Source organism: Mesoplodon mirus, assembly GCF_964341445.2.
Source record: "Mesoplodon mirus genome assembly, chromosome: 6".
In the NCBI taxonomy this organism is placed as follows: Eukaryota; Metazoa; Chordata; class Mammalia; order Artiodactyla; family Ziphiidae; genus Mesoplodon; species Mesoplodon mirus.
Window position 1 is genome coordinate 114,931,993 of NC_138982.1, and position 26,956 is coordinate 114,958,948.

Sequence of the window (26,956 nt, forward strand, 5' to 3'; positions counted from 1 at the left end):
TAATAGTAATATAATTATATTGTACCATATCTAGTGATAGAAGTGTTCTAAAGGTAGAGATTCTTAACCAAGAATTTCTGATTAACCTTCTCTGATGGAAAGAAATCTCTAGCAATTTAGAGGACTGGGTCCTAGTATTGAGTAAAGCACTAACTAAAGGTGTATTCTAGGGAAAGTCAGTTTCTTTAAACTTTAGGTTTCTCATTTATGAAAAATTAATCTTGAAGGTCACCTCCAGTTTGAATGTTATATACTTTAAAGTCGGATTCCAATCTCTTTGCATTCAAATAACCTGACCCAAATCATCATGTGCCTACTTAGTCAGAACCTTGGCTTTTAAGTTAACGAAGTACACCGAGACATCAACTCCACATGTGACATTCATGTTAGTTCTCTGTTAGCTGAAGTGGACAAATGATTGAACTATATATCTGAGAAAATATACTTTAGAACTACAGAAATAGGTTCATTAAGGAAGAATTTTTTCCAAAAGGTAGATTAACAATAAAATAAGACATTCATTCATTCATTCAGTTAACAAACATCTGACTGCCTACGAAGTAGCAGGCACTGTTTTGCATCCTGGGAATAAAAGAGTGAATAAAATAGTCAAGAATCTCTGACCTCATAGAACACTCTAGGAGGAGTGGATCAGTTGGTAAAAATAAATAAGGAGATATGTAATGTCTTAGATGGGGATAAGTGCCCTGGAGGAAAAACAAAACAAAACAAAAACAAAGCATGAAAAGGGTACGGAAAGTATTGTGTAAGGATGTAATTTTAAAATTGGTGGTCAGAAAATCCTCTCTGAGGTGGTTTGATTTTAGAAAACCTGAGAGAGGGAAGAGGGTAAGTTTGCTCACCTGTGAAGGTAGGTATTCCAGCCAGAGCGAGTACAAAATCTGAGGCTAGAGGTTGCCTGATAATGTTCTAGGAATAGCTAAGAGGCTGTTTTAGTGAAGCAAAGTGAGAAAGGGCAAGTATGGGGAAGGAGATGCGGTCAGGGAGGTTGGGAGACCAGACCCTGTGCAGCCTTGTAGACTTCTGGAAAGAGTGGGCTGTCGTCGCTTTAAGTGAGATGGAAAATCACTGGAGGGTTTTGAGCAGAGGCTAATATTTGAACCCAGCTTGTTTTGAACCAAAATGTCTGTCCTACCATGGAACTCTTTTTTTTTCCCCCATACATTTTGGTTCATAATATGCTGGGTTCATATATACGATCCATGACTTCCAGACCTCTGAACTTTGAGTTAATGACTTACTCTCCCAACCTCATTTCTAAATTAGGGTGATAATGCCACCTCACGTGATCATGGTGAGAATTAAATCAGATAACATTTGTAAAGGGCCCAAAACTTTGCCCTCAATCAATGCTACTTCCCAGGGTCCTCTCCTTTTTCTTCAGAAACTCATTGTCTGTTAACATTAAAGGATTAAACCCTAGTGAGACCCATGTTGCTAACAGTTAAGGTCCGAGGTGCTATCACAAGGATTTAGCAATACAGCATCTAATTTTAGAGTATCTACAATGTCCCCAAGATGCTGAGATGCTAAAAGACAAGCACAGTCACAGTAATTCCATAGGAACTCAAGTGTAACATAGCTTATATATATATATATATATATATATATATATATATATATATATATATATATATAATTTATTTATTTATTTATTTATTTTTGCGGTACGCGGGCCTCTCACTGTTGTGGCCTCTCCCGTTGCGGAGCACAGGCTCCGGACGCGCAGGCTCAGCAGCCATGGCTCACGGGCCCAGCCACTCCGTGGCATGTGGGATCTTTCCAGACCGGGGCATGAACCCGTGTCCGCTGTATCGGCAGGTGGACTCTCAACCACTGCGCCACCAGGGAAGCCCATAGCTTATATTTTTAATGGGCCTTAGAGGCTGTTAGTGAGACTGGAGCACATGATTAGGTGAAGCCTAACGAGTTCTATCCCATGTTTTCCTGTATTGAAAACATTGATAATGTCTAATAAAGACAGATAACCCAGGAAATCTCTTCTCCCGATGGTTCCTGGTTTGAGGGCCATAATTACCCAAAGGCAGAGAAACAAACAAAAATAATGCTGTTAAAATGTGCCCTATGTACATTTGAAAGAAAGCATTCTGGTAAACTTTATTCTCTTTGATGAGGAATAAAGTTACACATATTTAAAAATTCTACCTAGCATTTCTTTTCTTTTCTTTCCTCTTTTCTCTTTTCTTTTCCTTTCCCTTTCTTTCTTTCTCCTTCCTTCCTTCCATCCTTCCTTTTCCTTCCTTCCTTCTTTCCTTCTTTCCTTCCTTTCTTTCTTTCCCTTTTATTATTCTAACTCTAAATTATTTCTTTTTTCCTTGAACTCTTACTGCATGTAAAATCTATACCCAACCATACATGATTTATTACATGTGACTTGTTGCTGTCATATATGGCACTTAGAATCAGTAAGTAATATTGTATTGCTCATTTAAAAAAAATAAGTTATCCTGTAGGTAACTACCATATGCTGTTTAGTGAGGAAAACTGAAGCTTTCAATTGTCAGGAGTGAGCTTTCAGTGGTCAGTAGTGAGAGGTATTACTACAGAAGCAGCATGGCATAGACTGCGCAATGTTTACTCTAGAGACAGGGTGTTTCAAAACACAGTAGATATTCCAACAGATATGAGTTTGTTCTCCCTTTATTGGGATTACTTTAGGTTACCTTCTTAAACGGGACTTCTCTTATGTATCCAAACTTAGAAAAATATTCAAATATTAAATTATTCAAATATTCAATCTAGTTCATCAACTTAGGTACCAAAAATTGCACAGATTATTCAGCAATTTTGTATAAAAATTGATAAACTAATGGTAATCTGAGAGATAATACAGCCCAGCCTTTGTGTGTACTGTATGTATCGCGGTGCTTCTCACCAGACCTCCTGGAATTTCAGCTTGCATCTCAGGCTTGGTCTGATTCTAGGCTTCTTGGTAGGGGCGGAAAAGAGAGAAAAGTTCTGGTTTGTATTTTTTCTTAAGAACTCAACTGTGTTCCTCCTGATCTGGGTAAGTGATATCTGGAATCCCTAGAGAGATCCTGGGAGTTTTGTTATTTTCTGAGTTCCTATAACTACCCCTGTGAAAGATAAAATCAAATTAGACCTACTCAAGATATCATTACTGCTCTAGAATGCTGAATGTCAAAAAAGCTTCTATTTACAGGACTACTAGAATGTATTACTTTCAGGTTTCCTCCAAATTCTCATTTTAGGGAGCCTGAATTTCGTAAGCTTCAAATGATCAAAATTCTCCAAAAGGAACTTGAGGCTCTTCCACCAGTCATTCAGATCACGGTGATCAGAATAGAGTTTCTGAGTGCAAATTATGACACTTTCTCCATACCTTGATCTTTGTCTCCCACCCAATAAGTTTGGAATGAGTCAGAGTTCTATTGTATGTGTCAGAGCTGCCTGAAGACCTGACATATGTGGGCACCATGTCCATGTGTATACACACACACTTGCACACATACTCATACAGACATATTGATTATTTCATGCATTCTCCTAGTAACTTAATGTTCAGGAGTAAAAGTGGAAAGGTGACAAGTTGCTATGATTCACCCACCTCCAGGAATACACTGAGCTGTCATTTAATCCCAATGACACTGTTTTTGATTCTTCTGATAGTTTCCACTCTGGAGCCTGTTTAGCTCCCTATATAAGAGCTCTGAGGGCCTGAGGAATAGGTTTCTATTTGCATCTGGCCTCTCTAGAGCCCTTTATTGTTTCCTGCACATAGATGATGTTCACTGTTTGTTTGCATGAGTAGGTGAGTGAGTGAAAGGAAGAAGGTATGAAAGTTCTCAGGTACACTGAGTTTGACTTGTCACAGATGCCAGATACCTTCTGAATACAAATTTTTGTCTTCAGGTACTACCTTTACTGATATAATTGACAGAAAAGTACAGTTTGGATGAGGCAGGAGAAGAAGAAAGGATCAACATATATGAGCTGGTGATGATGACCCTCATGCTGGGGCGGCAGGGGCCGGGGAGGGGCTGCCAGAAGTTAGTTCCTGGAGGGTTCTTCCTGCTGACTCTCCTAGGTAGGATAGCCTCGAGGAGTAGGAGAGAGGAGTTGCTGGTGGGTGGGAGGATGTCGCTAACTCAAGTTGAGAAATAAAAGGATCAAAGGGAGTATTAAAATGGTTTCCATTCAATGACAATGAGATGGTAAAGGAGAATTTGAGAAATCTTAGCAAATTTCTGGAGACCAGGAGACTCACTTTGGAAAAAACAATACGATAGGGATTCTTACACATATTCTATTGATACTTTATATGTAAAAGCATACGTCCTTTACTAAGTGGAAGTTCAAATCTTTATTTAAAATGCACTCAGATGATAGGAGGATTTAGGGATTTTTCTCCCTCTCTCTCTTTCTTTCAAGTACCATGCTTTAGGTTATTTATTTTCTATTACTAAGTTAGCTTATCTTAAAAGCACATTTTATACCAAGGGAAAAAAAGGCATATTCTATGTTTCTCACTAAATATCCTTCACAAAGACCAAATCAATGTATGTTTTTCAGCATTTAATGCACATTCTTGTTTTTTATTGCTGGAAAGGTTTTGGTTGGAGTCTTTGAGTTCTTATCTCCAGCTTGTTTACTGAATTTTTGATCAGCTTTTTAAGGATTAAACTATCTTTCACTTTCAGAGATAGGTTCTGTTAGCTAGAGTATCTTTCTACAAAATGCAGCTCCAAGGTCACTGGTTGTACCATCAGCATCCAAAATGAATATATTATTTGCTTTTAAAACTGTATCCTTTGTTAGGTAATGCATGTGCTCACTTAAAAAAAATGTACAACAGTATTTAGACAAGAGTAAATCCATTCCCACCTCTCCATCCATCATGCATTCCCCTCTCCAGAGTCAACCACTGGAAGCAGGTTCTGGTATATCCTGACAGATAACACATAAACATTTTGAAGTTATTGTACATAACTTGGTGCATAATAATTTGTGGAAAAGTATAATAGGCCTAAATATCAATATCTACCATTTACTGGGCACTCACCATGTCTCAGGTGGTTTTTGTATAGTGTCTTTTTTAATAGAAAGAAAGAAAAATGAATGAGTGAATAAATGCATGAATGAATGCAAGAATGCCCATCACATGTGCTAGGTTTGTTTTGCTTTGGGTATGATTTGTGACTATCTCAAGAGTCTCTGATTCAGAAAGGAAAACGGAGATTTGGCCTGGTAACAGAGCTAGTAACTGGTAGGTTGGGATTTCAGGGCCAGGTGTATGAGATGTTAAAGCCCAGGCCTTTTGGTTTTGAAATGTTGAATGACTTCTCTTACAACCGCAAACTCCCAGGTAGCAAGGGTGTTTTTTACATTTGTTCCTCTTCCTTAGTTATTTCCCCATTGTTAGCATTCTGATACTGAGAGTCAATGAAGTTGAAGGAGAGGCATTTGCTTACAAAAGAAAAACAGTCCCCATGGCCCACTCCTGCGCCCCTCGAGTTGGGTAGCCTTTCTACGGGAGACTCAACAACTACAGTTTAAAAGAAACTGATTTTCGTATTGCGTATAACTACGTGATAAATTCTACGTAGTTATTTCTCTACCTCTTGTCCTATGGGCTTGTTTGCCCACATTTGATTTTTTTTTTTTTTTAATGGGAATAGGGAAGGGTGAACACAGAGTTATTTGAGAGTTTATTTCAACTCCTGTAAGCGGTAGGGAAGAGGTTAAGCTGGACCAGGAGGGTTTTTGAAGTCTTTGGCTGGGAGGTTCCATTTGGAGAAAGGTGCAGGGGAGCCAGGGGTGTCGAGAGAAACAAGGCAAGTTCCAATTCGCTCGGCTTTGTGATCCTGAGCAGTTTGATTCTCACCTGAGGGCGTAGTCGGGCACCCTGGCTTGTGGATGGAAATATTAACGAGCAGAACTTGCCAGACCGGCGTCTGGAGAGTGTAGAGTGAAGCGTGGACAGGACCGCGCGGCCCCTTTAAGTATTCTCGGGCTGGGAAAGAGAGGGAGGAAACCGGGAGCCGCGGGGACTGTGGGGGAAACCCACAAGCAGTCGAGCCAGAGAAGAGGCAGCGTGAGAGTAGAAACTTCAGACGCCGCTGATCCCGGCGGAGTTCGGGTGAGCCGCGGCAGCCGTCGCTCCCACCCGCAGCGGCATCCTCCTGGCCCCTCTGCGCCACCCCGGGGAGGTCGGGTGCCTCTCTGCAGCTACCACGAGCCAGGGCTGCGGGCAGCCACCGTCTGGAAGTTTAGGCTCCAGCGTTCCAGCCGCGGAGAGTTCGGGGTGCCTTGCGCGCACGCCCCCGCGGGCGAGGGGCCGGAGGGATGGTGAGCGCCGCGCTGGGCTGGGGGCGCTCGGGAGGCGTGAGTGTGTCCGCGGAGCTGCTGCCTTCCTCAGTACCCTCTGCATCCCTCAAGTGATGGGAACAAGGGCCCGCCCAGGGAACCGCTGTCGCCGCACCGCCCCCTTGCTCGCCCCCAGCGCGCGGAGTCACCCAGGCACACCCCCGGCACCCTGTGCCCGTCCTCCCGAGCTGCTGCCACTGCCTTGGCTGCCTTTGCCGCCGGCGCGGGTGGCCAGCTGTTGACTGGGCTCGCCTAGAGACGGAGAAGCACTTTTCGGCCCTCCCTAATCCGTTCTCACACCCCAACTTTGCCGCCGCCGCGCCGGCCCTCGCCGCGGGAGCACGCCGGGAGGCTCGGCGAGACTGTGGAGGCAGGAAACGGCACAACTGCTCTTCTGCTTCGGCTCTTTGTTGTTCGCTTTGGATGGTCCTTGGAAGTGGCCAAGCCTCCTCGGAAACCCTGGCGCCAGAGAAGGCAAACCTTGGAATTCTTAGTCTGCAGAGGGCTCAGAGATATTGACAAGCGTCCAGAGAGGTGGACAAGTAATTGCCCTGAAAACTCCTGGCGGATTGACCCACGTTGCTTATATTAAGCCTTTGTGTGTAGTGTGTGGCTTCCTAAATTTGGAGACCCCATTTCTACTCTCTCCTCTTGGCATGAGACTGTATGCAGGATCCATCCGAGGACAATGATCGCGGAGCCTGCTCACTTTTACCTCTTTGGATTAATATGTCTCTGTTCAGGTAACCCCGCGTCTTCTTCCTTCACCCTCCCTTCCCCTTGCACGCCCCCTCTCCACTTTTCAAAATCAACCCCGAACTGCATTTTGGCGACCTCTCCCTTCTAAGGCCGAAGGGGCCCGACCCCTGGCAGGAGTTTTAGACGAAAAGGTTCTTAGTTCCTACTTTGTGTTGTCCCCTTTCCCTCATCTCTCAAGACCTTCTGAGCCTCTTCGCAGACCTAGGCCTTTTGCCAAGTTCGAGGCACGCCCAGATCATTCTGGGCAAACGCACGTCGGAGCGCAGGGGTGGGAGAGTCAGCGGTTGGCGGTGAGCTTGGGCTATGAGGATGAGCCAAAGTGAGTTTCAGCCCTCGGCTGCTTCCCGCGGGAAGGGAGCTGTGCGCCCGGGGAGGTGTAGCCCAGAAACCCGCCAGGATTCCTGAACCTGGTCCTCCAATTCGCCCCTCCTCTTTCGAGCAAAGAGGTTATTAATAGTTGTTTTATATAACCAAGGTCTGTAATTAAATTCGATTCTGAAGAAACTTCAGGAAATAACTCCTTCTTACCGTAGGATATAAAGTATCCCCTCTGCCTGGGTGAGTTTAGAAGGAAAACAAGAGGTTGCAAGTATCTGAAAGGGAACACTTAGTTGCCTGGGAGTTTTCATTGGCAAGGGAAAACAGAAGGCTGAATTTAGGCTTTTGGGATTTATTAAATGTACCAAAACTCTTCACATGAGCTGTTGGAAGGATACTGCAGTGGGATACGTCTGACCTAAGAGGGTACACTGCATCTACACTTACAAGTAGTTTTCTTACCCTCCCGAAGAAACTTTTACTATGAGGGAACAGAGCCATGGCGCTCAACTTTTCTTTCTTTCCTTTTGGTAGATTCTGGTTTCAATCAAGGATCCGATTTCAGGCCTTAAAACACACACACACACACACACACACACACACACACACACACACACAGTGTACCTCAGGGAATTTTTTATAGTCCTGTACTGAGCTTCAAGTTGCATCAGAGCCTGTATGTTAGAGTCATTCAATTTCCATGATTATGAAACAGTTTTGAAAGGTTGGTTTGAGCTTTTTGTGGTCCACGGCTATGATTTATATTTTGACCAAGGATTTTACTTAAGGAAATATGTAAAAGAAAAACACACATCAGCTAAATGTCGGCAAATAAACCCCTAAAATAATTTCAGCCCACGAGATATGCTTTCTGACTAAAAGAAACCTTTGCAACGGAACTAAATGAGAAATTCATTAAATTGTTGTTCCTTTGAAGAAAACAGAAAACTGAAGTTTTCATTCCTGTCACAGTGGAAGGATGACTCGACTGAACAGACTCTTTGGGGCCGGCCACCTCTTCTTTCTTCCAGCTTCCCCTCTCTCATGTAGTTTTTTTCTTAGTTTGCATATCTGAGGGATTGAATGGTTTCCCACCCCCATACCAGCCAAGGATGCAAATCAGAAACATTCAGATCTGATCTCTCTATTTGTCTCTCTTCCCCGAGTCTCCCCCTAGTTTAATTTACAGCTTCAGATACCTTTGAGATTTTTGTTGATTCACCTTCTCGGTTAAAGTTTATTCACGTGTGTAAAGTGAAGTGTCAGTGTGATAAATGACTGGAGGAGCAGATTACTGAAGATAGGGGGATTAATGGTCATTAGTCACTGTTTGAGCTGAGTTTGTATATGTTGGGACATTTTATCATGGCAGTAGATTAAAGATAGGGTCACACTAATAGGATGTCACTGAAAGCTAGTCGTGTCAGCGTGCAAATTCTGTCTTCACTTGGAGAAATATGTTGGAGCATGTACCGCCCTTTAGATTTAATAATTTGATGAGTACTTAGTATCTGAGGTTTGTAATTTCAATAGATAGAAGGCATTTATAACCTTAGAGCTGAAAAGATTGCTGGCTTTATTTTTCTAATTTAATTTTCCACCGAAGCTACTGGTGATTTTAATAAACCTAAGTTTTTCCGATAGGTGTGGTTATTTATTTTGTTGGTGGGGTCAGAGTTGTCCTTGTGAGATGCTCTCTCATATTTAACCTGAAGCTGTTTATCAGTCTTCTGCTGACTTTCACTCCAGCTGTGAATCTGAACTTGGGGAGGCCAGATTACTGGGCTGCTGGGGAGGGTTCACGACCGTGTGCTATTCTAAAGCCACACTATTGACTTGAATAAAACTTCACACAACTCAGATAAGTAAGTAGAGTTGGGTGTGTTCAAGACACCTGGGCAGGGAATGAATGAAGTTCTTGAAAGGTTGTGTTTCATATCTTGCCTCAAGCCTAAGATCACAGTCTATCACTTGTTAATGGAGTGTATTTAAGAGAAATGTGGTGAGTTTAAATAAATCAAAGTGTACTGAGGGGGGTAAGGTACCTTCAACAAGATTTAACCTGTAAAAACATCTATTGGTTGTCAGTTCTTTTTTCTTTTCCTTTTTTTTTTTCTTTTTTAAAACCTGGCTGCCAACTTAACAAAGTCCTATAGTTTTCTTCAAACAGATTATAAACTTCACGTTGATGTGTTGATGTCATACTTAACATCAAAATATGATGTGTTTGTTTTTTGTAGTCTTTTATTTATTAGCCTAGTGCTACAATATATAACTTTTTATTCTAGGAAACTAAGATTTTGGCAAAAAGAGGTATTTCTTTAGAAATTCTTTTTCACGGTACATTTCTTTAGTGTTTGTATACCTGAGTTCTTTTCTGTGGAGAGCTAGACTTTTGGTGAGGGGAGCAGACGGGATAGCCCTGGAAAAAAAAATCTGTGTGATCTCTCAGGAACTGATTCTAAACATTCTTTCTTTATGGACTTCCTCTCCTCAACTCCATTTGATCAAACCTGCTTTTAAGTGAAAAAGTGATTGAATTTCAGTTCAGACTTAGGATGAGATCTGAACTTCAAATGAAGTAGAAATTCACTAGTGCTGTCTTTCTTTCCTCCTTTTTTTTGGGAGGGAGGGGTCTTTTTCTCTTGGGGGAGGGAAATTTTTTAGATAAGTTTCACTATGTGAGCCACTTATCTGGCTCTGTGGTCTCTCTAACTGGAAAGATTCTTTGGTAATTCCAATAATTTCTTATTAATTTCTTTATAAACTTATTGGCTTTTAAATACTTATCTGAATACTGTGACATCTTTTAAAGCATCCTATTTCTTGATAATGGACCCTCTAATATATAAGATATTTACAGTTAAAATGTCTCAGAACAGTAAGTTTACCTGAAATTTTCCCTTAGTCTTCCCTATGACAAATGAAATACTCTTGTGTGATTAAAGTGATACAAAATGCTAAATTTCAAACCTATAATCACAGTTGTTTATTTATTTATTTATTTTACGTTGAGTAGGTATCTGTAATTTAAAATACTGGGCAAGAGGAATAAGATTGGGAGGAAACTTAGAATAACAGCTTGCCAGTGAAGATCATAAATAGTTGAGTACATATCATCTTCTGTGTTAGTAAGATATGTTAAGGTAATGCTCATTTTAAGTTCTGGCCTTTAGAAAAATGTTTAATTCTAAAAACAAAAGTATAACTGCCTTTCATGCTTGATTTCTTATAGAAAAATATAAGGAAATCAAGATTGTTACTCAATTAAAAATTAGGCCTAATGTAATCTGTAGAGTAAATTAAGAAATTCGGTAATAAGAAAGGAAAGAAAAAAAAGTGGAACCAGAAGCAGAAGGCTAGAGAAGTACAGTAGAAGAAACAGATCCATAATTAAGCTGGTTTTAAACTATAGGAGGAGGGAAAGTGGCAGTAGACAGAACCAATCTTAGTGCACCCTCTGGCCACACATAGCACAAAGAGCAAATCTGAAAAGTGGGCTCTTGAAAAATTGATGTCAGTGTGTAATGCTCTGTGTTTAACAACTATATAAAGAACTAGACATTTTTTAAAGCAAAGGAGTAGTTTGAAACATGGAGTAGTTTGAAAACAAAGGAGTCGTTTGAATCTTTAATGAATTCATAAAATAGGTTTTATTTTAAGCTATATTTAAGAAGACTTTAGAATGTTGACTTCCTCAATTTATACAGAGGAGTGGAAAGCTAAGTAGTTACCTTCTGTATCATAATGTTTTTGCTTAGAGGAGACCAGCAAGTGAGAGAAGGAAATAATAAAAAAAAAAAAAAAATGAGATCAAGTTCAAATTCTGGGGCACTGTAAGAAACTTTATAATGATGACTACTGCTAGTGCTGTGAAGATATGACTGTCATTTGTGGAACGGTCACCATTATCTTATTTAATGCTTATAAGAGCCCTATGACATAGGTGCTATTGTTATGAAAATTTTACTTTATCTGTATTTTATCGCTGTGGAAAACTACATCAGAGAGAGGTTCAGAGATGTGGATGAGCAGGGATTTGAACCCTGCTGATTCCAAAACCCTTAACCACTGTGCACTTTCCTAGTTGAAAGAGAGAAATGAAGGATTTAAAATAAGAAAGATTATGGTTCAGTCATTTTTTTTTTTTTTTTAATTTTAAAACATGTCCCCCAGATTCACCCAAACAAGACTGTGGTTTGAACTCTTGAGAATTTGGAAGGGAGGCATTTTTTATCCTGTCATTAAGTAAATGATCTTTAAATTTTTAGATCACCAAGCAAGATGATCGGTTCTTTACATTCAACCAACTCACATCCAGCCTTTATCATGTCTGTATTTCCTGGCATGCTTAAAAAAAGACACCGAACAGAAGTCGAAACAGTGACTGCTGGTGATGTAGAAATACATGGATTCCAAGTTGTATTTTGAAAAATGAATGCCATCCTCATTCATGCACACTTGAGGAAAGATTTTGCTCTGAGTCCCAAGGCAAATAATTGGTGCTTATCAGGGAAGAGCCTGTGGAGAAACAATCATTTCCCCTGGGGTTGCACCTTCCCCTCTGGGTTGGGCCTGGGCTGGTGGTCATTTAGTAGTAGATGAGCCTTCTGCTTGACTGCTATCCACAGATGACTCACTTCATGGTTACTGATCATGGAAGGGTGTTGAGTGTTAATACCTGGTTGATCAGCTGGTTGGAAACTGCTTATGCATAGCCAATAAAGTTGCCATCCTGTGGAGATTAAAGGCCACCTCCTTTCCCTACAATTCTGGATTAGCATGGTTTCCTTTTCCCCCTGTCCCTCTACCTTCAGCCCTTTCCTTCAATCTTGCTGTTGAGGAAGAGGAAGAAAAAAGATTATCTGTAGTGTACAGGGAGATAGCTTTGATCTCCACTTCGTTGCTTCCCTCTCTTTGGCTCTTTAGCCAACCAAAAGGCTATTTCTAATGCTGGAAGGTGTCATGTTGCTTGCTTCATGGGAGAGCTCAGTCTCATTTCCTGTAAGCCAAAACAGACTGCTACAAATTCCCTTACTTCTGTGATTTTACTTGGCTTCCAAATGTCTTATGACAATGTTGTTCCACACATAAAGCAATATTTTGAACAGCATGACTGTGCATATCTTTCTGACTTCATTCAATGAGAGAAGCACCTCTGCCGTGTTCAGAGTTGTCCGTGGCTTACAGCCGGAAAAGAATATCTGTTTATTTAATTAATTTATTTTCTGATTGGGAGGAGAGTGTATAGAAGGTAAACAATGGTAGAAAAGGTTCTTGGATCATGAGTTTGATGCTGAATAGTCTACAGGCTTAATGCCTGTCACCTAGTTTGACACTTAAACGAAGCATTAAAAGCACCACCAGTGGATACAAGCAAATATATACAGAGCAGTGCGGTTCTGCCTTAAGTGGGAATATATTCTTTTTTGTGTCAAGTGAGTGATTTATGTGTAGCATATAGGAAGTAGTAGGCTTCAATTCCTAATAATACAGTGTATCTCAGGGATCTGTTTTTTCGATCATGTTAGTCTTCCTTACTAGAAAACACATGTTGAAAGCACTTCTGGCAAGTAGTAGCTCATGGTCACACTTTCTCAAAATGCTCTTGATTGGATTTCAGAAAGTATCAAGTTCAACGTATGGGTCATCTATGCGTGTGTTCAGCTTATGTGTACATGCCCTGAGAACCAGGGACAGCTTGTCCACAGTCAGCCATGGAAGGAGCATGGAGCCTTTGGAACTTTCTCCCAAAGTTATTTGCAAGAGGTTCTGCTTGACAATGTCGGAGACCGAATCTGTATCCCTGACACTCTGTAGGTTCTTCTTTTTTTTTTTTTTTAATTTATTATTTTTGGATGCGTTGGATCTTCGTTGCTGCGCACGGACTTTCTCTAGTTGCGGCGAACGGGGCTACTCTTCGTTGCAGTGCATGGGCTTCTCATTGCGGTGCCTTCTCTTGTGGATCGCCGGCTCTAGGTGCGTGGGCTTCAGTAGTTGCAGCATGTGGGCTCAGTAGTTGTGGCTCGCAGGCTCTAGAGCGCAGGCTCAGTAGTTGTGGCTCATGGGCTTAGTTGCTCTGTAGCATGTGGGATCTTCCCGGACCAGTGCTTGAATCCGTGTCCCCTGCTTGGCAGGCAGATTCTTAACCACTGTGCCACCAGGAAAGCCCTGTAGCTTCTTCTTTTAATGTGAGGAAAGTTATCTTAGGAGTAATAAAATCGTTACATGTGACCATTTGGTACTTTAAAAATCATTTCAGGTATATGTTATTTCTTGATATAACTTAAAATTTCAATGAACATAACAAGAGGTGTGCTTATATGACAGTCAGGTTCCTTGTAGCATGTGATGTATGGTCATAATTTATGCACCATCATGGAAAAAAATATCAACTCAGTAAACTCTTTCATGGATGTTAGCAGAAGAGGAAACAGAGGCCAGATTTTAGTTTCTCTCCACTCATGTGACGGAGGCCCTTTTATGTCATTAGCAATCCCAGGTAGAGTTTGAAAGGAAAATGGGGTGAAAGAATAAGCGAATCAGGCCACATTTGTCTGTTCCAAGATCATTTGACATCAGACGGTGCTACTGAGGTACCATCTCAAAATTTAATCTCCAAACTTCAATAACATGCATACTCTGTTATATTTTCTGTTTTAGCATGTGGTTGTTTTCTTCCACTAACAACGTACTAACTTTTGGTTTGGCTAAAAGTATCTGCCTGCAATTCCTTTCCTATATAAAGGAAATATAAAATGTATACTTTGCAGTTTCACTGATCTAAAGCTCATTTTGTTTACTCAGGCTTGATTTAAAAGGCAGTCTTTTATTACTTGGAAACTTCACTAATGGTGCTTGTTCATATATCAAAGTGAGTTAAAACACATTTGTAAGTGTTAACTACACACCTCTGGGTAACTTTAAACTACTTTAGTTGCCTGCTTTGGGAAGTAATTTCAGTGTCTCCAGACCATTCAATTAGCAAGCTGTCTGAATAAAGTAAACTGGCTTGTACAGGCCGTGGGAGATAGACTCATCTGTTTTTCTCCCTTATATTTGAAGAGAAGTGAAAATTTCCTTACCAATGTGGTATTAAGTTTGGAACTGGAATTTGCTTCAATTAATGAACTTAGTAGTTCATTAATTGCCAAAACCTAAACACGTAGAAGGAAAATAAGAGATGGGCAGAAGGTTTACTTGGATACTGCATGGAGATGAGGGAGCATTTAACCGACAAGACTGTTGCTATTTATCAGTTAATAATAAGGATTCGGTAGACGCATCATAAGGGCAGCTGTTATTTAGATTCAGTATGGTCAGAGAGGAAACAAAATTCATTGCATTATTTTGTCTTTTCTCCTGTTAAGGGTCATTCCAATCCAGGAGCTCGTCCTTTCCTAGGACCCCATATTCAAAACTACCCTTTCACCATTTTGCATTTGACACATTGAACATAATGCTTTAATAACCACACATGATTATTAAATATATTGTAGGATATGTATGTGTATATATGTATATATATATAGCCTGATGATGAAAAAAACAAGTAATTAAATGATGAGGTATGGATCCAGTTATGTGCATTGAACCTAAAGGACTAGGAATCAATAATATAATATCTCTAATAATAATTGTTATAAAGTCTAAATTGTATAAAGTTATGTGCTGGCACAGTGCTCATACACCTTATCTTATTTAATACCACATTAAGAATGAATGCATTGCTGTTATCCCTGTTTATCAATATGGAAGATGAGGCTTAGAAGATTTATGTTCCTTGACTGTGGTCAGTCAACTAGTGTGGTAGAATCAGGATTTGAAACCAGCCTGTCTGATTGCAGAATTTGGCTTGTCACCATTATACCCACTGCACTGTTCCCTTAGAGGAAAATCATTGTAGATGAAACAGTATCAAATGTGTAGATAACAAGGCTAAGATGCTTCTTTGTGAGGGAACTAACTTGTGCCGCCCAGCTGTTTTAGTTGCCTTTTAGATGATAGATTTTTCTGGTATATCTGATTGTCTGTTCCCCTCTTTTGCTTGATAACCCGCCAAAAAAAGTGCACCCTGATATTATACACCATAGAACACAGAAATCTCAATTCAGCCCATATATATGATCTAGTGGAATTCAGTGCTGTTCAGTTTGTGGAGTAAATCTGAGACAGTAAGAATGAAGTAAGTTTTATGAGAGCTCATTTGGATAAGTGAATAGAAAGGTCTTCATAGAGAAAAAACTATTACTGGCATCTAATTTCTCTAAGAAACTGGTGCTGAATTTTTGTTTTTTTGAGCTTGAAATAGACAGTGAACTTAGTGATACAATGTTATGGATAACATAAGTATATTAGGCAACAGCTTAGTTAGAATCTGTTACTACGATCCCTTTAAAGGTGTATCCTTCTCAGATGGCAAGTTTTCTAGAAAACAAAGAATGTAGCATTGGTGAACATGATCCCTGAAAACTGCCAGAGTCTGTAGTAACTATTAAAAACAGTACTGTAATCAACCCTCTCTCAGAAGTAATATAGTTGGTTTTTAAAATGTTACTCTTTTGTTCTTCTTACTCTATTTATTTATTTGTTTGTTTGTTTGTTTGTTTATTTAAGGCTGCGTTGGGTCTTCGTTGCTGTGCGCAGGCTTTCTCTAGTTGCAGTGAGCGGGGGCTACTCTTCATTGCGGTGCACAGGCTTCTCACTGCAGTGGTTTCTCTTGTTGCGGACCACGGGCTCTAGGCGCGTGGGCTTCAGTAGTTGTGGCACGTGGGCTCAGTAGTTGTGGCTCACGGGCTCTAGAGAGCAGGCTCAGTAGTTGTGGGGCACGGGCTTAGTTGTTCCACGGCATGTGGGATCCTCCCGGACCAGGATCGAACCCGTGCCCCCTGCATTGGCAGGCGGATTCTTAACCAATGCACCACCAGGGAAGCCCCATTCTTTTAAATAGATATGTCTAACTAAAGATTGTTCTGTAATTTCTTAGGGGTGGTTTTCTCAGTTGAACTCAATAGTCTTCCAAAGTTATTTCCAAGTGTGTAGATGGGATGGTACATTTCTCTTCTCTCTGTCCAGAGGTTTATGACTTTATATAGGCTTAAATGAAAATTGAAAAACTTCCCGGTTCCTTACTCTTTACCAATAATTGAAACTAGGTATCATATCTAAACCCCTCCCTCATATGAGACCTGGTCATAGCCTTAAGGTTTTTACTCTGTCTTAAAATAACTTCATAATAAATGTATTTCTGTGCATTTATTGCTTTGCAGAATGCCATTCATTTGTATTCGATAATGCTACTTGTTTTTTATTATGAATGGAGCTTAATGACTTTCTTTATTCCTCAGTAAATGATGGTCAATCTTGATTATCTTGATTAGATAAATCAAGATTATCAATCTTGATAATAATGGAAAATTATTATTAACCAACTCTCTACTTTTGTTGCTGTTAGACACTAAAGAATGTTTTAGACATACTGATAATGTGTAGGAGCTTTTCATACAACATCCAGGTTGTGTACTCATAGACAGGAAAATGTATGTTGAAGCACATGAGTGAATTGTTGGCACTCTGTGAATGAAAGGTGTTTTGATATGATGGTAGAAGTGAGAATTGCATTTGAGAACTGATAGATTAAGGGGATTTACTTAGTCAGCAAACTCTCCCTGGAATAAGTAGGTTGCCAAAGAGTGTTGAAAGAAAGAATAGAATATCTTGTTGAGCAAGTTGAAGTGTTAGAAAGGTGCATCCAGGAGTGGTGATCTGAAAAAAAGATATAATCTGTTTGAAGAGGTAGATTTTACAATAGTTAGTTGTTATAGAATTTCACTTATGACACATATTTTAGAGGACATTATTTAATAATAACATTCATTCATTCATTTGATCAATCTTACCAGGCAACAGAGTATTAAAAAAAAAAAAAGCTCATTTCTTGCACTTAAGGAATTTATGCTAAATGGTTGATTGCCCAATAGGTAATTTAACAGAGGTATGTGTGACTACCCTGTGAGCCTATGTTTAGATCATAAAGAGCTTCCACCAAATGGAGAAGAGGTGATAAAAAATAAATATAAATTTGATATCATAATTCTTAGAAATTAAGACATTTCTTTTTGGCATATTCTCTGAGGGTATGGATAGCAGTGCATAGACAAATAAACTTAGATATAATGATATATGTTTTATTGTTCTTAACCTATCAGAGAATCATTTGGACAGTATCTTAGAACAACTTTATTTCTGTGCTTTTACCCTCTCTGCAGTAACCTGAACACCTCTTCTTTATTCTACCCTCATTACTTTCTGTGTGACAGGAATTATCTCCTCATAGCATAGAAGATTCCATTTATAAGTTTTGTATAAATTTTCTTCATTAATTAAGCTAAAACTCAACTCTATTTCCTGTCCTACTGGACTCTGTTTTACCCTCCGAACTACCCATGGTAAATTCAGTTTAGTTTCTACATGAAACTGTTTCAATATTTGAAGACAGCTATGCTCTTTTAAAATTTTCTGTTCTCTGCACACAAGATCTCTATTTTCTTCCCATTTTCCTTATTTGATAAAGAGTCATTCCACTTGGTTATGTTCTTTTGTTGTTATCATTTTTAATATATATTTTGTCAGTGTCCTAAAGTGTAACATGGATTTTGAGGATCCTGTTTTCTTTTTTAGTAAAAATTTAGATAACTTTTAACTTTTCCCTAGTGTTCAAATAAATATCTCATTTCATCTAAAAGTTCTGTCAGCATCCTGGGATGTAATGCTTTTCTGGATCAGGAGATTTAAAATATATTAATAAGTGAGATACTTATCTTCCCATCTTCATTTACCACTGAACCATCTTTGAACTACCCTTCCTGTTCTAAAGTCACGATTCTTGGCAGGGAAGATAAACAAAATGAAATTTGTGAGATTCTGTTTTTCTTCTCTGATAATATTTTATAACAGTTGAAAACTGAAATGCCAGTACAGGGCCTGGGTAAGGAAGGCCCTATATCAGGTCTAAGGGATGGTTGGCTGGATGTTGCCATGGGGTTGTGTGGACTTAAATGTAGACAGACTTTCAGAGTTTTCAAGAAAAGGCATAAATCTGTATGTTAAAGTAAAATCTCCCAACCTATAATGGGAACAATTAGGTCTAAATTAATAATAAAAGTAACAACAACAATAGCAAGTCTTCACACCAAATGTGGCCCACGGATCATCATTTTGTAGCTGCAATATTACATTATCCATCCCATATAGAACCGACTTATCTGTGGCTGTTTATTCCTACTCTAAATACATTGATATCCCCTCACTCTGTTATCTTCAGCGTTTTCGAAGCTTTTCCTTTTCTGGTGTTTGGCCATCCTTACTGCATTATTACTAGCTAAATGGTTACATAATGGCTTATTTATTTAACCCAAAGCATCTGCCTTTATTAGGAGTTATTTACATTTTACAAATTGTTAAGCCAGGCAAAGTGATCAGTTTGACTGTTTATGTTTATTCTTTGTCCTAAAGCTAACAAACACAGAAAACAAAACCGTAAGCCCTTTGATGAGCAGAGTTCCTGATGAACTGAATAAATAAATATATTCTTGAATAAGAAGAGAAATTATCAACAGAGACAGTCTAAAGGTTTACTGATTGCTATTAAGAGACACACCACCGTGTTGCATATGAATTACAGGTTGAGAAAGTACGTTAAGGAAATCTGAAGAAATAAGAATAAAATTGGGGCTCTGGCTGAATTGCAAAGAAGCTTTTACCTTCTGCAAGTATTTATTGCAGGATCATTTCTAAAACCTAGTTTCCCATATTTGTTTTATTATTTGTTTTATAGATCATTAGCTGTTTGACAGAAATATTATCAGGAGAGAAGCTTAAAGGGTCAGTAATCATTGCCAATTGAATATTAACGAGAAATGAAAATAAAGCATCTCTGAAATAACTTGTTGGTGAAAAATGTTATTTAATTTACAAAATATTGATTGATGCACAATTTTCAAGAGCATATCTGGCGTTTCTGTGAAGAAACCTTGTGTATATTTCCTAAATGTTTCTAAAACAACATTTGGAGGATTTCTTTAGGCAACATAGAAATGGGATAATTTGCTCAGGTGTTCAAGATATACTGCAAAGCTAAATATATATGAAGACACTTTTGTTAACTCTTTAAAAAAAAACCCAAACTGGTCATTTCTTACTAAATCTAAGTAAAATATTCCTATATGTAAAAATTTCTTGTCTTCATTATGTTTCACTGTAAAGTGCATAGAATTTCTTTTTGTCTTCCAACGACTCATCCTGCTGGAAGAATATGGCAGAGTCCCATTGGGGATCATTAAGAACATTACTCATGTTAGACATCTATCAGGGGCAGCCCTCCTCATGCTGAATTCTAGAGCCACAGCTCACGAATAATATGAGATGCTCACAGCACAAGGCAGGGAATAACGTTGGAGTGGGAGAAGGTCAAGGCACGGGCAGGGGAAGAGGTCAGAAGCAGTATTGTGCCCTGAGCAGTGAGCACTGATTCATTTGAAGCTGGAAACCATCACCAGCATTTCATTGTCCACAGGAGGCATGTTTAAAGATGAGCATTATTTGATGCTCTGACAAAATAGCTTGCTAATAATAATGTATTCTTCATCACTTAAAAGGGCAGCCGTGACTTTCACGTTTATTTGGAAATTATTTCTCTAGTTGAGAACAGAAGCTTTTAAAGGAATGTAATGAAAACCTATCAGCTAATTTGCCTAACTCTTGTTGATTTTGTCTATTTCTTCTTCCTATTTCTTTCCATATAAAGACTATTCCGTTTTTAGTGAACCACAGAAACGTTATGTTTGGTATATTTTCTTAATGAAAGCCTATCAGCTAATTTGCCTAACTCTTGTTGATTTTGTCTATTTCTTCTTCCTATTTCTTTCCATATAAAGACTATTCCATTTTTTTGTGAACCACAGAAACGTTACGTTTGGTTTACTTTCTTAAGAGAAAGTACCCTGTCTTTGGAGGGTTTTTTTTTTTTTAATTTGTTTATTTAATTTATTTTTGGCTGTATTGGTCTGTATTGCTCATGGGGGCTTTCTCTAGTTGCGGCAAGCGAGGGCTACTCTTCGTTGAGCTGCAAGGCCTTCTCATTGTGGTGGCTTCTCTTGTTGCAGAGCACGGGCTCTAGGCGCGCGGGTTCAGTAGTTGTGGTTAGCGGGCTCTAGAGCACAGGCTCAGTAGTTGTGGTGCACGGACTTAGTTGTTCCGCGGCATGTGGGATCTTCCCGGACCAGGGCTCGAACCCGTGTCCCCTGCATTGGCGGGCGGATTCTTAACCACCGCACCACCAAGGAAGCCCTGGAGGTATTGTTATTATTGATTTGATTATATTGCACACCTGCCTAATTAGGGTTCTCTGCATATGAACCAGCTTCAGCCTCTTATCCCTCAGGCTTTTCTAATGCTGTTCCTCTATGTGGGACTGCTCTGTCTAGACCCATTCCATTCTCTCCATTTTCCTCCCCTTTTCCCCACCCTAACTGCTGTTTGGCCTAATGAATAAATTCAGGTGTCTCCTCCTCCAAAAACCCTTAGACTCCCCTTCCACCCACCCAGTGTAGATTTGATGTACTTCTTATGTGTTTCCATAGCACCCTCTACAAAACTGTGACCTTGCCCATGATCATTCTCTATTACATTTACTTATCTAGGTCTCCTTTCAAACTATGAGGGTCTATATCTGCTTAACTATTACAACGAACACATTCAGTGAATTAATAAGTGATTCAGTACATAAATTTCTTTGCTTTGACAGGAGTTATAAAAGGAATTAATAATCCCTCTGATTCTTGGGTAAATTTTCATTCTTTTAGAAACAGAGATGTGAGTAATCAGAAAGAAGAAAAACCAGAGTTACCAAATTTGTAAGTAATTTATAAATGGGAGCTCTCAAGAGTTTGTATTTACCAGATACTACAAAATGCATTGGCTAGGATTTTGAATATCTACCTTTGCTTGGAGTTTCTAGGTTTTGCTATGATTTTTCTATGGACTAACTGTAGTACAGTGAGGGAAAAAACACGACTTGGATTCAGACTTGGTTCTTTCTGGGTTTGAATCTGCCACTAGGTAACTTTTCACCATGCCATGAGTGAGTTAGTTTCTTCACCTATAAAATGCAGGAATTGAAACAGTGACATTTAGGCCACTTTCAGAATTTAAATTCTGTAGTTTTTAACCTAGGAACAACACAGGGAACTGGATTATTTATCCCTGTGTTTTTCCTAATCAGTGTGTATTTCAGTAGAGTGTAGTGATTGTAAGGGAATGGGCTTCAGAGTTAAAATACAATGGTTTGAAATGTGGCTTAACTGCACACCAGCCATGTCACCTTAATAGCTTATCTCACTTTTCTGTTTCCTTACCAGTAAAATAGAAATGATGGGGTTGCTGTGAAGGTTAAGTAAGTAATTATACATAAAGTGTTTAAAACAGTGTTTGCCATGTTCTAATGTCTATTTAAGTGTGAATTGTGTTGGTTTTATTATTGCTTTGTTGATTGGTCATCTTTATCATGATTTTTTTTTCTTAAAGAAACTAGTTCATGATAGTTGCTTTGTATACACCCTGACTTACAAACCCTAACCATAAAAATTATCCCTACAGAGATATCCAAACCTTAAGACCTCTCCCCAGAGATTTAAAAGCAACAACAACAAACAAACAAAGCAGAAGAAGGGTGAATGTTGTTAAAAGAAAATTCAGGGTTAATTTGATAGGTTGGAGACGGATTTCTGGGCAGATTGCCATGGCAGTGTGATAGCTATTTCTATCCGAATAAAGTAAAATATATTATTGTTTATGCTGTATGAAAATGCCAACAATTAGAGACTATATCAAGTTGCTTTCCCCTCCCAAGTTAAAAAAATAATGTTACTGCCCCTCTAAGAGGATTAAGAGATTTGCAATTTACTGTGAATTATTTTAATCAGATTAAAGGTCCTCTTTTACTTGGAGTTCAGCTATTTAGCAAATGGGAATGGAAGTTTTCCTTTGGAGTGTGGGATGGTGACAGATACTGGGAAGTGTCAGGGATGGAGAAGGGTGAGGCCATTTTGGCTCCTGAGTAATATGGGGGACCAAACTGAGAGAGTGAAATTTGAAGTTGGCAGCGGGGGTGGGATGGGGGTTGGGTGGGTAGGGGAGTACCAGTAACAAACCTCACGTTAAAAATGTTCTTTGAATCCAGCTCCCTTCTTTACTACTTAAGTCCTTCCTTCAAGAAACAAAAACCAAATCATATTGCTTCCATGACCTGGCTATTGTAAATAGAGCTGCAATGACCATTGTGGTACATGACTCTTTGAATTATGGTTTTCTCAGGGTATATGCCCAGTAGTGGGATTGCTGGGTCATATGGTAGTTCTATTTTTAGTTTTTAAGGAACCTCCATACTGTTCTCCATAGTGGCTGTAACAATTTACATTCCCACCAACAGAGCAAGAGGGTTCCCTTTTCTCCACACCCTCTCCAGCATTTATTGTTTGTAGATTTTTTGATGATGGCCATGCTGACCAGTGTGAGATGATATCGCATTGTAGTTTTGATTTGCATTTCTCTAGTGATTAATGATGTTGAGCATCCTTTCATGTGTTTGTTGGCAATCTGTATATCTTCTTTGGAGAAATGTCTATTTAGGTCTTCTGCCCAGTTTTGGATTGGGTTGTTTGCTTTTTTGATATTGAGCTGCATGAGCTGCTTGTAAATTTTGGAGAATAATCCTTTGTCAGTAGCTTCAGTTGCAAATATTTTCTCCCATTCTGAGTGTTGTCTTTTTGTCTTGTTTATGGTTTCCTTTGCTGTGCAAAAGCAACCTAAGTGTCCATCGATAGATGAATGGGTAAAGAAGATGTGGCACATATATACAATGGAATATTACTCAGCTATAAAAAGAAATGAAATTGTGCTATTTGTGGTTAGGTGGATGGACCTAGAGTCTGTCATACAGAGTGAAGTAAGTCAGAAAGAGAAAAACAAATACCGTATGCTAACACGTATCTATGGAATTAAAAAAAAAAAAGTCATGAAGAACCTAGGGGCAAGACAGGAATAAAGACACAGACCTACTAGAGAATGGACTTGAGGACACGGGGAGGGGGAAGGGTAAGCTGGGACAAAATGAGAGAGTGGCATGGACATATATACACTACCAAATGTAAAATAGTTAGCTAGTGGGAAGCAGTCGCATAGCACAGGGAGATCAGCTGGGTGCTTTGTGACCAGCTAGAAAGGTGGGATAGGGAGGGTGGGAGGGAGGGAGACGCAAGAGGGAAGAGATATGGGGATATATGTATATGTATAACTGATTCACTTTTTTATAAAGCAGAAACTAAAACACCATTGTAAAGCAATTATACTCCAATAAAAATGTTAAGAGGGGCTTCCCTGGTGGTGCAGTGGTTGAGCGTCTGCCTGCCGATGAGGGGACGCGGGTTTGTGCCCCGGTCCAGGAAGATCCCACATGTCGCGGAGCGGCTGGGCCCGTGAGCCATGGCCGCTGAGCCTGCGCGTCCAGAGCCTGTGCTCCGGCAACGGGAGAGGCCGCAACAGTGAGAGAGGCCCATGTACCGCAAAAAATAAATAAATAAATGTTAAGAAAAAAAAGTCAAAAACAAATTAGAAGCATTAATACTGTATACAAGGACCTGATCTTTCGATGAGTCATTGACATAAATTTGGGAAATTGTGTCATTTTTAGGTGGGTAAGATTTCAGCCTGTATAGTAATTCATTCATTTGATAAATAATGACATCACATTCTGAGCGTCTGGCTGGCTGTGCTCTCATCTTGGCACTATCACTAGCTGTTTAAAAAAGTACCCAGGATTTGTTTTAATTGGGTATGGTAAGGCATGCAGACACAGAAATGACTGTCATGAAGTTGTTACTTACAGATTCCAAGAAGCGGGAGGCAGAGGGTGCCAAGCTTCCCTACCTGGGGAGGGTTGGTTGAAGCAGAAGGAAGGAGGGGAGAGCTTGGGCAAAAGGCTTTACTGTGGTTTTCACAGGAAAGAAGGAGTATGGCAGGGTATGAAAGCTGACCAGATTTAAGACTGAATAGTTTCAGTAACTTCAACAGGTTGTCAGCTACAGGGAAGGTCCATAACTAGGGACATGGCCTTGGGGTGATTAGGGCAGAGGAATATTGCCTTCTGGAGTATAAGAGCCAGATGGAAGAGGTGATTCAGCATGTGGGATCTGGATTGGTTGGTTTGTATTTGAAGAGTATGTTCTTCCGCAAGTGTTTGCCATCTCTAGGAATTGACTAGCCCTAGGAGAGTTCGTCTCTCCCAGTCAGCCAGGCCCCAGATGCCAGAGCATCAAGAATACAAAAAATAAGAAAATAGGGTTAATATATTACCGAACTATGTGAACGTGGTTCTATTGCTTAAGCTTTCTAAGCCTTAGTGTCCTCATCTGATAGCAATAATACCTACCTTGAAGAGTTTTGAGATTAAATGGGGAAAGGCATTATTTCCCTCGTAAGAAATATTTAATAAGTACTAGAAGTTCAAAGTCCAGAAAGGTGATGTAGAAATGAACTGGGAGTTCCAACCAGTACTAAGTTTCTGAGACCTAGAGTGTGTGTGTGTGTGTGTGTGTGTGCGTGCACGAACGCATGTGTGTGCGCACGTGCACACATGTGCGCATGTGTGCATGTGCGTGTGTGTGTTTAATAAGATGAGATAAAATTGTGTGTCTATTGATGAGACAAGTTGTAAATTACTGTACTTAGGTTATTCAATAAAGACATCATCTCAGTCTCACAATAGATCAAACTTATGTATAGAACTGTTACCTTCCAACCTTAACACACATACATCTTATAAATATTTCTTTGTACCTCTTCATATGATATGTTTTCTGGGAAAGCAGCAGAATATTAGAGCAGTGCTATTTAGTGCTAATTAAGTACTGATTAATAGTACTAACATCAGAAGAACTTTGAAGAGGGTAGGGAGAGTTGTAGGGAAGTTTCCTGGCCAAAGGAGCCATCTAGCTATTTTGTCATGTTGCTGTTGGTTGCTGTGTGGCACATCCCCCTTTACATATTGTTGTATTTCATCCCGGCCCAATATTCCCAGTATGCTTGTCACTGCTCCTTGCTTGACATGTGCTCACACTCACTTTCTCAGGAAACCTTCCTTACTCACAGACCCTCTTAAAGGCACTGTACACTCTTATTCAAAGCATTGTGTCAGCTTCAGTATTAATTAGTTTCCATGATTATTTAAATTCTGCTTTTTACAGTAGTCTCACACCTCTGTGAGGGATGACCCATGACTGTATTACAGAATTAAGGACCCCCAATAGTTGCTACACACTTAGTACAGAGCGTGTAGTCAGAAGATATTTCTCTAATGGACAAAGACTGAACTGACCATTTTAGCATTCTAAAAAAATAAAGTGTATCTAATGAAAAACTAATAAATCCTCCCACAAATGAAAGATAAAGAAGGCTATGTTATCAGATATTTTAACTATCCTTTATGTTAATAATTTTTCCCCATAAATGTAATAGTAAAGGACTCATAGTGTTTGGGTTTGCTTTGAATAGTGCTAAGAAGAGAGATTTAAATGTTTGTTTCTTTTAGGAATCTACAGTGATGAGCTCTATATTTGAGGTTGTAGAGAAACATCTAGAAAATTCAAGAACCTCAAGTTATTAAAAAAGGGAAGTTTTAAAATAGTTTTATGTCTTACTGAAACTCATTCATAAATAGATGGCCATAGAAGATACAGTGCAATTTTCTCTTATTCTTTAGGATATTTGCCATTCAAAATAATCTTTACTCTGCACCTGCTATAGGTGAGAGACTTCTAGGCACTGATAATCCGAAGATGGATTTAGTTATGGGTTCTGCACACAGAGTTCACATTGTCTGATAATTGAGGAAGATACATGAAAAATTAAAATATAAGGAAAAAAATACACTCATGGTAATAGAAGTGCAAGAAAGGAATACTTCCTACTAGGTCAGGAAGTATGTCAAGAATAATTGAAGTAAATATTGAAGAATATCTTTCCTTCTGCTTGTTTGCCCCTCAGACTAAGCAGCAGAAACACATATATGTAGGCAAAGAAAAGATAAATTGTGTTGCATGCTGGAGAAACCAGAAATAGTCTGGGATTAATTACAGATCAGGTGCCTGTAAGGATAAAGTTGTGGTCAAAATATGAAGCTTCTTTTATTTTATGCTAAGTAGAGTGAATGTCATTAAGTGTCAAAGGAAAGGTTTTTATGTAGGGAAGAACCTGTTCTCTTGGGTGGGATAGAGAGATCTCTCAACCAGTGGTAAGGACAGTGGATTGAATGGGCAGGATACTACAGGCCATGAGAAGACTTAGAAGGCTATTAAAATAATAAAGGGGAGAGATGATGCATAAATACAGCATTGATGGAAATGAAGCAAAAGGGAAAGATATAGTAGAAGGAATAGATAGAACTGATAGAACAAGT

At 39.3% G+C, this 26,956-nt stretch overlaps 1 protein-coding gene across 1 annotated transcript in view; it reads left to right on the forward strand.

Moving 5' to 3' along the window:
• The first annotated feature begins 6,050 nt into the window (after positions 1-6,050).
• Positions 6,051-26,956, forward strand: part of ROBO1 (roundabout guidance receptor 1) — a 402,854-nt gene continuing 381,948 nt past the window's right edge. The window contains exon 1 of the mRNA XM_082624948.1: positions 6,051-7,112. Coding sequence (XP_082481074.1) covers positions 7,058-7,112 — 55 coding nt within the window. The 5' untranslated portion in view covers positions 6,051-7,057. The remainder of the gene's footprint in view (positions 7,113-26,956) is intronic.